The sequence below is a fragment of the Chlorocebus sabaeus genome, chromosome 5, assembly GCF_047675955.1.
Source record: "Chlorocebus sabaeus isolate Y175 chromosome 5, mChlSab1.0.hap1, whole genome shotgun sequence".
Lineage (NCBI taxonomy): Eukaryota > Metazoa > Chordata > Mammalia > Primates > Cercopithecidae > Chlorocebus > Chlorocebus sabaeus.
The window spans coordinates 4,948,333-4,962,570 of NC_132908.1; the positions used below are offsets into that span (position 1 = coordinate 4,948,333).

The 14,238-nt window shown below is 50.2% G+C and overlaps 1 protein-coding gene across 2 annotated transcripts in view; it reads left to right on the forward strand.

Annotated features, from left to right (window-relative positions):
* Nucleotides 1-8,685: 8,685 nt before the first annotated feature.
* Nucleotides 8,686-14,238, forward strand: part of SEC14L5 (SEC14 like lipid binding 5) — a 56,257-nt gene continuing 50,704 nt past the window's right edge. For both annotated transcript variants that reach the window (XM_007984731.3, XM_037989875.2), the window contains exons 1-2: nt 8,686-8,944; nt 9,655-9,762. In XM_007984731.3, the coding sequence (XP_007982922.3) occupies nt 9,700-9,762 (63 nt within the window). In that variant the 5' untranslated portion in view covers nt 8,686-8,944; nt 9,655-9,699. The remainder of the gene's footprint in view (nt 8,945-9,654; nt 9,763-14,238) is intronic.

The following is a 14,238-nucleotide window of genomic DNA, read 5'->3' on the forward strand; positions in this document are numbered from 1 at the left end:
TGCTGGGATGACAGTCGCCTGCCGCCATGCCCCGCCTGAATTGTCAATTTTATTGTTTATGTGTTTTGTTATTTATGTAAATATAGAACATATTCATATTTACAGAATATAATTAGTGCAAATTTAAGTAGCTGCGTGTGTCTGGTGGCTGTCCCAGGGACCATCTGGGCCCAGGTACGGAGAAGAGGACAGCCCGGGTCCCTGGTCCTCTTCTAGGCAGGGGCAGTCTAGCAGGCCTGGGTGGGCAGCTGAGGCCTCAGGCACTGAGCTGGCGGGTCCCTAGAGTCGCTCTGTTGATGGGGTCGAGCTTTGGGCGCTGGTGCCTGTGACCCCTCCCCAGCGGCCAGTCCCTGGTTTTGACCCCTGCTTGGTGGGCAGAGTTACACACTGAGAGGTCCTGAAGACCTGAGCTGACCTTCAGGTGGGAGTGTCCGGCTCCAGTGACAAGAGGTCATTGTCCCCAGGTTCCTCTGAGCCACCGCGTCCGGCCCCTGTTTTTTTCTTTTTACTTTATTTATTTATTTATTTGAGACAGAGTCTCGCTATGATGCCTAAGCTGGAGTGCAGTGGCGTGATCTCGGCTTGCTGCAACTTCTGCCTCCCAGGTTCAAGCAATTCTCCTGCCTCAGCCTCCCAAGTAGCTGGGACTACAGTTGCCCGCCACCATGCCCGGCTAATTTTTTTTGGATTTTTAGTAAAGATGGGGTTTCACTACATTGGCCAGGCTGGCCTTGAACTCCTGACCTCAAGATCTGCCTGCCTCGGCCTTCCAAAGTGCTGGGATTATAGGCGTGAGCCACCTCACCCAGCCTTAAAATTTTTTGTAGAGACTGGAGGCTTACTATTTTGCCTAGGCCGGTTTTGAACTCCTGGGCTAAACTGATCCTCTCTCCTTGGCCTCTCAAAGGGCTGCGATTACAGGTGTGATCCCGTGTGCCCGGCCAAGGGTCTTGCTGTACTGCTCAGGCTGGAGCGCAGTGGTGTGATCATGGCTCACTGCAGCCTGGAACTTCGGGCCTCAAGCAATCATCCTTGCTCGGCCTCTCCCGAAGTTCGGGGATGGTAGAGGTGAGCCACCAGACCCAGGTGAATTGCACACTTTAAATAAACGAATTCTGTATCTCCAAAAAGCAGAGTTATCACCTTCCTATGCTGTGTTGGCCACCACCTCAAGTGTCCAATGTCAAGTCCCCACCCCCTGCCCACCCTAAAGTCCCGTGGGAGATGCCCCTCCTTCCGAGCCAGCACAGTTACAAACATTTACCCAGGTCCCCTGGGGGTCCCTGTGCAATTACTTTTCCTCACGCAATTTCCATCAACCTTCAGGATAACACTACGGTTAACCCCATTAAAAAAAAAGTTTCCAATGTGATTTTTTTTTTTGAGACAGTATTTCACACTGTCACCCAAGCTGAAGTGCAGTGGTACAATCTCAGCTCATTGCGACCTCTGCCTCCAGGTTCAAGCGATTCTCATACCTCAGCCTTCCAAGTAGCTGGGATTATAGGGGCCTGCCACCATGCCTGGTTAATTTTTGTATTTTTTTGTAGAGACAGGGTCTCGCCATGTTGTCCAGGCTGGTCTCGAACTCCTGACCTCAGATGATCTGCCCACCTTGGCCTCCCAAAGTGCTGATATTATAGGAGTGAGCCACTGTGCCTGGCCTCAATGTGATTTTTTTTAAAAAAGGCTAATCAGGTGAAGCAGTGGGAGTGGAGAAACCAAACCAAAACAAAACAAAGAAATCTGCAACCGGTTGTGATAATTAGTTGTAAACACCACTGCACTCAGACCGGCTCATGTGATTTTTTTTATTGCAGTAAGATATATATAAAATGTTGCCCATCTTAATTATTTTTCAATGTGCAGTTCAGTGGCATTCGCATTGTTGTGTAACCATCACACCATCCATCTACAGAACTCTTTTTTTGTTTTTTTTTTTTTTGAAACTGAGTCTTGCTCTGTCGCCCGGGCTGGAGTGCAGTGGTGCGATCTTGGCTCACTGCAAGCTCCACCTCCTGGGTTCAAGTGATTCTCCAGCCTCAGCCTCCCAAGTATCTGGGATTACAGGCGCGTGCCACCATGTCCGGCTAATTTTTGTATTTTTAGTAGAGACAGGGTTTCACTATGTTGGCCAGTCTAGTCTCAAACTCCTGACCTTGTGATCCGCCCGCCTCGGCTTCCCAAAATGCTGGGATTACAGGTGTGAGCCACCATGCCCAGCCTCCAGAACTGTTCTCATCTTCTGTTTTTTGTTTTTTTTTTTTTTTTTTTACAGAGTCTCGCTCTGTCACCAGGCTGGAGTGTGCAGTGGCGTGATCTCAGCTCACTGCAACCTCTGCCTCCTGGGTTCAAGAGATCCTCCTGCCTCAGCCTCCCGAGTAGCTGGGACTACAGGTGCCCACCACCAAGCCCAGCCAATTTTTGTATTTTTAGTAGAGACAGGGTTTCACCAAGTTGGCCAGGATGGTCTCGATCTGACCTTGTGATCCACCCACCTTAGCCTCCCAAAGTGCTGGGGTTACAGGCGTGAGCCACTGTGCCCGGCCCAGAACTCTTTTCATCTTCTAAACCCCAAACTCTGTGCCCGTTAATTAACTCTCCAGGCCCCTCCCCCCACCCCTCCCCCCACCGTTCTACTTTCTGTCCCTGTGGATTGGGCTCCTCTAGTGACTCAAACCTGGAATCACTCAGTTCTTGTCTGTTGAGCACAATGTCCTCCAGGTTCATCCAAGTTGTAGCGCTTGTGGGTGCTTTATTCCTCTCTAACGCTGAATAATTTTCCATGTTTCCCCTACTTTTCTTTTTTTTTAAGATGGAGTTTCACTCTGTCGCCCAGGCTGGAGTGCAGTGGTGCCATCTCAGCTCACTGCAACCTCCGCCTCCCGGGTTCAAGCAATTCTCCTGTCTCAGCCTCCTAAGTAGCTGGGATTACAGGCGTGCGCCACCACGCCAGCTAATTTTTGTATTTTAGTAGAGATGGGTTTCGCCATGTTGGCCAGGCTGGTCTCGAACTCCCAACCTCAAGTGATCCACCCATCTCAGCCTCTCAAAGTGCTGGGATTACAGGCGTGAGCCACCATGCTCGGTCCATGTTACCCCATTTTAAAAGGAGGGGACATTGAGGCGACAAAGCTGGGGGCTAGAAGGGACAGAACGCACATCGAGGTTGATCTGACTCCTGTACCCACCCCAAGTGCCTGACCACCCGACCCCTCCCACAGGGCCACCCTCCCATCCCTCAGGCCACCTTCCTCCCACTGTGTGCTGTTCTCTCCTTTGGGCTTCACGCAGCACTTGGTGCAGTCCAGAAGTCTTAGTGAAGTGAATGGACTTGGGAGCCCGCCTGGCGGTCAAGGTGGGCAGGTCCTGACTGTGAAGCCCCCTGGGTCAGACTGCCCCAGACTCAGCTGCTGCTCAGTCAAAGCTGCTCCCATGACCAGGACTGCTGCATAGAGCTCTGCAGGTTCCAACCTACACACCTGTACACAACGGCCCTACCAACCATCCTGATAGCCCTGGACATTCCCAAATCCGGGAGGCCTCTGGGCTCTGCTTCGAGAAGGGGCAAGAAACAACACAACGTAGAGGCCACCTGGGACGAATGAGATGTCCTCCAGGAAGCAGATAAGCAGATGAATGGTTTCCAGGGGCTGCGGGAAGGGAGGAAGGAGGAGTGACAGCTTCATGGGTATGAGTTTCCTTTTGTGGTGATGAAAATGTTCCAAAACTAGAAAGTGGTGCTGATTGTACGTGCATCTTGTGAGTATACCAAAAGCCACGGAATTGTACACTAAGAAATGGTTAAAATGATAACTTTTGTGTTATATGCATTTTTTTTTTTTTTTTTTTTGAGATAGAGTCTCGCTCTGTCACCCAGGCTGGAGTGCAATGACATGATCTTGGCTCACTGCAACCTCCATCTCCCGGGTTCAAGTGATTCTTCTGCCTCACCCTCCTGAGTAGCTGGGATTATAGGCATGCACTACACTAAGAAATGGTTAAAATGGTAACTTTTGGGTTATGTGCTTTTTTTTTTTTTTTTTTGAGACGGAGTTTCGCTCTTGTTGCCCAGGCTGGAGTGCAATGGCGTGATCTCAGCTCACAGCAACCTCCGCCTCCAGGGTTCAAGTGATTCTCCTGCCTCAGCCTCCCCAGTAGCTGGGATTTCAGGCGTGCACCACCACGCCCAGCTAATTTTGTATTTTTAGTAGAGACGAGGTTTCTTCATGTTGATTAGGCTGGTCTCGAACTCCCGACCTCAGGTGATCCACCCACCTCGGCCTCCCAAAGTGCTGGGATTACAGGCCTGAGCCATCACACCCGGCTGCTTTTTTTTTTTTCTTTTTTTGTTTTTTTGGGATGGAGTCTCTCTCTGTCACCCAGGCTGGAGTGCAGTGGTGTGATCTCAGCTCACTGCAACCTCGGCCTCCAGGCTTCAAGAGATTCTTCTGCCTCAGTCTTCCTAGTAGCTGGGGTTACAGGCATGTGCTACCATGCCTGGCTAACTTTTTAATTTTTATTAGAGACAGGTTTTTGCCATGTTGGCCAGGCTGGTCTTGAACTCCTGACCTCAGGTGATCCACCGACCTCGGCCTCCCAAAGTGTTGGGATAACAGGTAGAGCCACTGTGCCCGGACCATTTTGCCACAATAAAATTAAGCTGGGGACCGTACCCCGCTTGCTGCATCCTCTCCAGCTTCAGAGCCATTCCAGGGCCCCTTATGTATTCCAGGGCCCAGATCAGGGTCTGGACCCTGGGTCCTGCCAGTCATAACACCCTCTTTGTTTTTTTTTTTCTGAGATGGAGTCTTGCTCAGTCACCCAGGCTGGAGCGCAGTGGCGAGATCTCATCTCACTGCAAGCTCCGCCTCCCGGGTTCACACACGCCATTCTCCTGCCTCAGCCTCTCAAGTAGCTGGGACTACAGGTGCCCACCACCACGCCTGGCTAATTTTTTTTATTTTTATTTTTAGTAGAGACGGGGTTTCACCATGTTAGCCAGGATGGTCTCGATCTCCTGACCTCGTGATCCACCTACCTCGGCCTCCCAAAGTGCTGGGATTACAAGCGTGAGCCACCGCACCCGACCATAACACCCTCTTTAACTCTCCTTAGTGTCACACTGAGCCATTCAACTCAGGACATTCCCAGCAGGATGCCTTCCAGGAACATCTGCCTTTGGATTGGGTCCAGAGTTTTACTCAAACAAATGCATCACTAATGGTTGAGTATTCTCTGGCAGTGGCCCATCTGCTGGGAAGACATTCAGAGACATGCGGTGGTTTCTGGGGTTCCCCAAACCCACCTCCTCATAAGGCAGCTTTGGCTGGGTCATTCTTGCAGGGCAGGTGGGAAGCAGCAGATAGAGGCTAAAGATCCTGCCCCGGGACTGAGTTCATGCCCAGCACCTCCGGGGAATCAGCCTATCCTTGTGGCGCCTTCTTGTCCTGGAGCCAGGGTGCCTGGAGATCTTCTAATTCAGGGCTTGGAAATCACATGATCCTGGAGTGTCAGCTGCAGCTCTGGGAGAAGAAGTCACTGGAGAACCAGAGTCCTGGGTTTGAGTTCTTTACTGGCTGTGTGGCCTTGGGTGAGTTATTCAGTCTCCCTGTGCCTTAGTTTCCTTACCTGTAAAATGAGGATTAAAATAGTTTTGACTGTATATGGTTCTTGAGATGAAAGCCACGTAACAGAAAATTAATCATTTTAATATGTACAATTCACTGGCATGTGCATTTGCAACGTTGTGTAATCACCACCTCTGACAAGTTCCAAGACATTTTCATTGCTCTGGGATTGCTTTGAGGATTACATGCGTTCGTGTTTGTAAAACTTTAGAATGGTGCCAGGTATAGTAAGTGCCAATGGACTGTCAATAAGTGATAGGAATAATTAGTAGAACAGTATTAATAATAGGTAACTGGGCCAGGCATGGTGTCTCATGCCTGTAATCCCAGCATATTGTGTGGCTGAGGCAGGTGGATCACCTGAGGTTAGGAGTTCCAGATCAGCCTGACCAACATGGTGAAACCCTGTCTCTACTAAAAATACAAAAATTAGCCTGGCGCTGTCGCAGACGCCTGTAATCCCAGCTACTCGGGAGGCTGAGGCAGGAGAGTCGCTTGAATCTGGGAGGCAGATGTTGTAGTGAGCCGAGATTGTGCCACCACACTTCAGCCTGGGCAACAGAGCCAGACACCATCTCAAAAACCAACCAACCAACCAACAAACCAACCCCACAAACAGCTGGAGTGGGTGTTGGTGGCGTTATTAATTCCCTTTCCTGGGATTGGAGGAGGAGAGAATGGGGTTCTCACTCCCCTCCAGGCCCCAGTTTCCACTTTGAGCTGTCTGTACCCGCAGGACTGTCACACCTCTGTCTCCCACGAAGAGTCATTGTCCTCCCTCAATGCTGGGCGGCAGAGAGGCGGACCTAACGCCTTTCGTGGTGGTAACAGCAGCTAACGGTGTTAACGTTCACTTTGCTCTGTGGCAATGCCTGGGCAGAGCTGGGCATTTCCTGGGTGAGTCCGGGTTGGGAAAGTCATCCCTGGATCCCATGTCCCCCAACTACTCACTCCTGTGGTTAATCCAGGAGCCATGGACTATCATTTGCTGCCACCTTGCGACAGGGATGGGAACTTTGTGTCCCATTTCCGCCCTTGATAACCTTAGCCAAGAGAGTGCTGGGCACCTGCTGCCTGCCAGATCCCCAGCAAGATTCTTGCTAACATGCGGGCAGGTGAGAAAGGCAGCCACAGCCCCTGCCCTCAGGGAGCTCCCAGTCTCCTGAGAGAGACCGCCAGGAACCCACAGATAGATAAAACGAATAAATGCAATGATTAGAATGTGATGCAGCCTAGGAAGGAAAGAGGTGGTTTTCACAGGGTCCAATGACATATTTGAAATATATCAGGGGTTGTCCATCTCCCTGGCCACCTCTGACTTCCCCTGCATGAAGGGATGAATTCACCCCACGCTGGCACATAGTAGGTGCTCAGTCATTGTTGAATGAGTGAATGGATAACAGTGCTGTCCAGAGCCAGCTTCTTGGCTCTTGTAGGCTAAACAGATGAGGAGTGGCAACGCAGGACTTCTGGGAGCAAGGTTGGTCCCCCGGGAGTCCTGGGAGGGCTGGAAGGGGTTAAGTGTGAGTTAAAATGGGGGTGATGGGCAAATGTCACTCTCCCAAGGGAGGCTCCCTTACTCCCTGTTGGTTTATTTATTTATGTAGAGAGTCTTGCTTTGTTGCCCAGGCTGGAGTGCAGTGGCCAGGTAACAGCTCACTGCAGCTTCAAACTTCTGCGCTCAAGGGATCCTCTTGCCTCAAGAGGTAGCTGGGGCCACGGGCACGTGCCAACAGTGCCTGGCTAAGTTTTTGTTTTTTTTTTTTTTTTTTTTTTTTTTTTTTGCGATGTAGTTTTGTTGTTCTTGCCCAGGCTGGAGTGCAGTGACATAATCTCGGCTCATTGCAACCTCTGCTTCCTGGGTTAAGCGATTCTCCTGCCTCAGCTTTTCCAGTAGCTGGGATTTCAGGCATAGGCCACCATGCCCGGCTAATTTTGTATTTTTAGTAGAGACCAGGTTTCCCCATGTTGGCCATGCTGGTCTCAAACTCCTGACCTCAGGTGATCCGCCCGCCTTGGGCTCTCAATGTGTTGGGATTACAGGCGTGAGCCACCGCGCCTGGCCTAATTAAAAAATAACAGTAATTGTAGAAATAGGGTCTTGCAGCCGGGCGCGGCTGAGGCAGGAGAATGGCGTAAACCCGGGAGGCGGAGCTTGCAGTGAGCCGAGATCCGGCCACTGGCGACAGAGGGAGACTCCGTCTCAAAAAAAAAAAAAGAAAAAAGAAATAGGGTCTTGCTATGTTACCCAGGTTGGTCTCCAACTCCGGGGCTCGAGCGATCCTCCCGCTTCGGCCTCCTAAAGTGTTCGGATTACAGGCATGAGACACCGTGCCCGGCCTCTTAACTGTTTTTAATCGTCCTTTCTCTCCGCTGGCTCCTTGAGCGGCTTTCCTGCTTATTTTTCTCTCGTTGGAATTTTTCACTACCTCACACATCATATATTTGTCTTATTTATTGAGTGTCTGTCTCCCCACCGTAGTGTAAACTCCACGAGGGCAGGGATTCGTGCGTGTGGCTCACCGGCGGCTGTCCGGCCCCTGGATAGACCTGCTGACCCCCAGCAGGCGCTCTGTGAAGGTGTGCAGAGTGGGCGAAGGTGCATGCGCGGGGCGTGGGGTGGGGACAGGTAGAGGAGCCGGTCAAACCCAAGTGCAGCGGTACAAGGGCGAGGTCAATTTGAGCAAGAAAAGACCTAAAATGTGCTCATTTACAAATGTAAACAGTACTGAGAGGGGCGGGTCGGCCCGGATGCAGGGTCCGCTTGGGGGCAGAGCTAGATTAGAGTGGGGTCTTCCTACGGCCGGATCAATCCCGAGGCTGAGGCCCTTGGGGGCGGGGACTTCCTGAGGTGTGACCAATCTGGAGAAATGACCGAGCTGAGGGCGTGGCCAAGCAAGATACATGTAAAATAAGGGGCGGGGCTAGAACGGGGGGAGTTAGCCTGGGGGGGGGCCAGAGTGGAGAGGGACCAGTTAGGGGGCAGGGCCAACCTGGGCGGGGCCATCGCCAGGGACGTGGGCGGGGCCAGGCCAGGGGCGGGGCCAGGCCAGGATCTCCGCTGTCCCGGGTCCTGGAGAGCTCTCGGCTCGGCAGGTCTTTCTCACGCCCCTCCGGCCTTCCACGGCTGTCCTGGCCGCAGGGTGTTCAAGGCGGGACGCCCCAGGCTTAGGGAGCCGCGATCGTGCCCCGCCTCAGTCGCTGCGCTCCGGGCCAAGCGGCCGCGGGAGCCCGTAAGCGCTCAGCTCCCGAGCCGGGAGGGCTTCCAGGGCACTTGCCCTAGGCTGCGTTCCCGAAGGCTCCCGAGGGCAAGGGTGAGCAAAGCTGCGGGGACCTGTGTGTGCATGCGTGTGTGAGTGTCTCTACGTGTGTGTACGTGTGTGTACATGTGCGCCTGGGTGTGTGTGCGTGTGTGCACGTCTGTGCACACCAGGGGAATTGTGTGTGTGGAGTTGGGCAGGTGCGTGTTTCAGGGAGCTGGATGTGTGTGCAAAGTTGGAGGCGTGTGCAAAAGCAGTCCCGTGTGGGAGGGAAACCTGCGTGTGTGCATGTGTGTGGCAGAGACAGTGCCTGTGAAATGTGGTGAAGGCTGTGTGTGTATGTCAGGGTGTCTGGGAGGAAAATGGGAGGGCAGGTGCAAGGAGACATGGGGGTGGGCGACTGTGGCAAGCTGCGGGGTGCATTCGTGAAGAGAACCGTGGGAGTGTAAGAATTGCAAACGTGTGTGTGTCTGTGTGGGTGGCAGTGAGGCTTTTGGGGGCCCTCAGTGTGAAGAGGTGGGGGTAGAGGAATGTTTGGGGGTGCTGACTGCTCTTGGAAGGCTGAGCGTGGTCTGGGACCATGGCTAATGATAGGGAAGCTGTTGGGGCTTGGCCTGGAGTAATTGGGGGTCATATCAGCCTTCTCACTTTGAAGTCTGGGGAGCTGTGTGGGTGGGGCCAGGGGCTGCCCCTTACACTTGGTGGGTGGTGTCCCTGCTTCCCGAGGTGGGAATTGCGACCTCACCACTTACCCCTCGCCCCAGGCTCCGTGCACACCTGGTGACTTCTGTTGGTGCTCCAGCGTGAACATGGTGCAAAGATACCAGTCTCCTGTCCGAGTCTACAAGTACCCGTTTGAGCTGGTCATGGCGGTGAGTGACTCCTGATTCTTGGGCCCCCCGTGTGACAGTTGGAGGGACTTGAGATCAGCTATGTCTGGAGGAAGATGGAGCTCCTTAGACTCCCAGATCAGCAGGAATTAGTGAGCTACTCAGCTGACCTGGTGGGTTTAACTTCTAACCGGTGACCTCTCTGTCCGACCATCCTATCCTCAGCCCAGTGACCAAAACACAAAGTCTTTCTTCCTTCTCCTTGTTGAAGCTGGCCTGCTCCCTTACTTTAGACTCTCCTGATAGAAAACAAAGGTATCAGGGGCCAAGCCACTGCCATCGTTTGATATAATGGCATATCACAGTGATAAATGGAATGGTGGTGATAATGACAGCAGCTGTTCGTTGAATGTTTACAGCACTGTCTTAACAGATGATGTTTCTTCCAATTCCCAATAGCTGTTATTATTCCCATTTAACCTCCGTGAAACTGAGGCTTTGACAGGTGAAGAGATGACACCAAGTTCTGTACCTAGGAAGAGGTGGAGTCGGGGCTCAGATCCCCACAGAGGAGACTCTAGAACCTCACATTAACCACAGAGACCTCCTGCTCACAGACCCCCTTACCTCCCCTTCAAGGAAGCTGATACAGGGAGGAGAGAGAGAATGAGTGGGTAGGTTTGCTTTGTGATGTACTCTGTATTGTGCAGCAAGTCAGTTGGAGGCCTAGAATTGGCTGCCAGATCCTTGGCCCCCTGGATCACTGGTCTTTGCACCCTGGGGGCAGAAGCTGGAGGTAGGTGCACGTGGAATTCCTTCTTGGCCCCATCCCTCTGCCTCTCAGCACTTCACTTCCCTGCTCAGTAACACAGGGACAATGCTATGAGGTTGCCAGGAGGAGGAAATGAGATAATTCTTGGTGCTCCTGGCTGTGTGACGAGCACACAGAAGCAGCTCATGAAATGTGCTGTCCCTGTTATTATACCAAAGTCTTATAAATTAATGTATTGAAAGTGTAAGAAACATTAGCACCTACTCCCGTCTGTCCCACCCCAGCACTGACTGGTTAACCCCAGCCTTCTATCCAGGGACTGTCATATCTCTTGGTGGCTGTGTGTGTCTGTGTGTCTAGTCTTGTCTTATTCTATGGATCTACATGCGTATAAGTTTATTGTCACACAGAGGATTTAAAAGCATCACTGAAATCATCCATATACGTTGTGCTGTTACAGGCAGATGGTTTTAGGACTGTGAAGAAGCAGGAACTGGCTTAGGGTCATATTCTAACTCCCTGATTGACTAGCTGAGTGACTGTGGGGCAAGTTGCTTCACCTCCATGAGCCCCCTCTCCCCATCACCAAAATGGGAATCTCCTGGGTTCCAAATCCTGGTGTCATGCTGTGGGTCGAATCAATGTGTATAAAGCTCCCAGTACAGGGCTGACGCAGATCAAATGCTCACTGAGATCCAGCTATGATCGTTACTGTTTTTGCCTGTGGCTGTGTGACTTTGCTTCTGTGTAATGGAAGTGGAACACCAGGGGATGGTGAAGAGATCCAGGGATGTGAATTCAGATGCTTTAGGGTTCCCCTGTGCTCTGCCATGCTCTGGTAATATGTCTTTAGAAAGTTGCTAAACTTAGGCCGGGCGCGGTGGCTCACGCCTGTAATCCCAGCACTTTGGGAGGCCGAGGCAGGTGGATTACAAGGTCAGGAGATCGATACCATCCTGTCCAACACGGTGAAAACCCAACTCTACTAAAAATCCAAAAAAAAAAATTAGCCGCGTGTGGTAGCAGGCACCTGTAGTCCCAGCTACTCGGGAGGCTGAGGCAGAAGAATGGTGTGAACCCAGGAGGCAGAGGTTGCAGAGAGCTAAGATTGCTCCATGGCACTCCAGCATGGGTGACAGAGCGAGACTCTGTCTCAACAACAACAACAAAAGTTGCTGAACTTTTCTAAGCCCCATTTTCTTGTATTTTTTTGAGACTGAGTCTCACTTTCTTGTCCAGACTGGAGTGCAGTGGTGTTATCTTGGCTCACTGCAACCTCCGCCTCCCAGGTTCAAGCCATTCTCGTACCTCAGCCTCCTGAATAGCTGATATTACAGATGCACACCACCACGCCCGGCTAATTTTTGTATTTTTAGTAGAGATGGGGTTTCATTATGTTGGCCAGGCTGGTCTCGAACTCCTGACCTCAAGTGATCCACCTGCCTCAGCCTCCCAAAGTGCTGGGATTAAAGGTGTGACCCACTGCACCTGGCCCCCATTCATATAGCCTTAAGTGCTGCATTCATGGGCATGGCTTCTTTTCTTTTTCTTTTTTTTTCTTTTTTTTAATTATACTTTAAGTTCTAGGGTACATCTGCACAAAGTGCAGGTTTGTTACGTATGTATACTTGTGCCATGTTGGTGTGCTGCACCTGTTACCTCATCATTTACATTAGATATACCTCCTAATGCTATCCCTCCCCCCTCCCTCCACCCCACGACAGGCCCCAGTGTGTGATGTTCACCACCCTGTGTCCAAGTGATCTCATTGTTCAATTCCCACCTACGAGTGAGAACATGTGGTGTTTGGTTTTCTGACCTTACAATAGTTTGCTCAGAATGATGGTTTCTAGCTTCATCCGTGTCCCTACAAAAGACATGAACTCATCCTTTTTATGGCTCCATAGTATTCCATGGTGTATATGTGCCACATTTTTTTAATCCAGTCTGTCATTGATGGACATTTGGGTTGGTTCCAAGTCTTTGCTACTGTGAATAGTGCCACAATAAACATATGTGTGCATGTGTCTTTATAGCAGCATGATTGGGTATAGGGCATGGTTTATTTTCAAGTATTTTCAAGTGCAGTGATTGTAAGTACTTTTAAGAACCCTAAACATGACAAATTAAGTCGGCATTTATTAAGCAGATGCAGTCGATGGCTTTCCATCCTATGGCTAATGTGTCTCAGCTTCGTGGCAGAGAACCATAGGTCCCTGGACTGTCAGAGAAGGTGGGGACAGTTTCTCTTTTCTTATGAGTGAATGAACGAATGCTTGGGTCTTAGAACATGTGAGCTGCCAGAGCCTTAAACTAAGAGTGATTATTTATGTTTATCGACCACTTATTGTCACTTGGTAGGACTGGACCCTGTGCGAGGCAAACACACACACATACACACACAATCACTTTTCATCTGCATGGCAACCTTATGAGGCGCGTATATTCATCCCCATTTCACAAATAAAGAAAATGGGGGCTGGGCACTTATTCGTAGAGTAAGGCAGGACTGGACACACCATCCTGCACTCGAGCCTGGGCAACAGAGCAAGACTCTGTCTCAAAAAAAAAAAAAAAAAGAAAAAAGAAAAAGAAAACAAAACAACAGAAAAACTACATGAATAGCACTAGTAATGTACTTGCATTGCCTTTGTTGGGTATGTTAAACATATTTTGTAAGCTTCATGTTCCACAAATGAAGGCAGAGCTCCATTTACTCCCTTCACTGTTGAGTTTCTAGATACTGACACCTGTGGGTAGAGTGAAAAAAAGACTTCCAAATCTTTATTATCTGGGGCGGGGTAAGGTGGCTCATGCCTGTAATCCCAACACTTTGGGAGGTCAAGAAGGGCAGATCACCTGGGGTCAGGAGTTCGAGACCAGCTTGGCCAACGTGGTGAAACCTCATCTCTACTAAAAATACAAAAATTAGCTGGGCATGGTGGCAAGCACCTGTAATCCCAGCTATTCAGGAGGCTGAGACAGGAGAATCACTTAAACCCAGGAGGTGGAGGTTGCAGGGAGCCAAGATCATGCCATTGCATTCCAGCCTGGAGGAATAGTGAAACTCTGTCTCAAAAAAAAAAAAAAAAAAAATCTCATCTGTACCTGCCTTAATTTAAGTCATTTGTATTTTTCAAAGGGACTGCCACAACCATGTCATTCTATCTTCCATACAGTCCTTTTCTGTGAAATGTTCCCAAGCCACAGCAACACTGCCAACAAAGGCACTTTGCCGACTGTTTACAAAACATTATTGTCCCCAAAATAGCTGCATAACTCAACATAACTTGCACACTGTGGAGGCACAAAAGGGGTTTTCTATACTTAATGTTTGTCTTTGTTTCTCAGTTAAACACTTGCCCTCAGTTTGGGTCAGATGCCGGGGAAGTTTCAGATGAACTCAGCTATTTTCACTGCATCCGAGTGACCAGAAAAGCTGGCCTTTCAGTTTTTCTGTTTAACAAAACTGACTTCAGAATCAAAATGCCCCTGGCTTCTTCAAAAGTCCACTGACAATGACACAAATGACTGAAACTGGGCTTGAGTAATTGATTACAAAATTGTGCTTTGAGGTAACCTTTCTAGACCTGGCTATAAAATTTTTTTAAAGTAATACTCTCACTTCAAAAATTTGTCTAGTCAAATAAATGGAGATTTCTCTCCAAATCCCTTCCCACTAATTTTGCTTGTAAAGGGAAGGATTATAGGGGATCTTTCCTTCCCCCAACTTTTTTTTTTTTAAG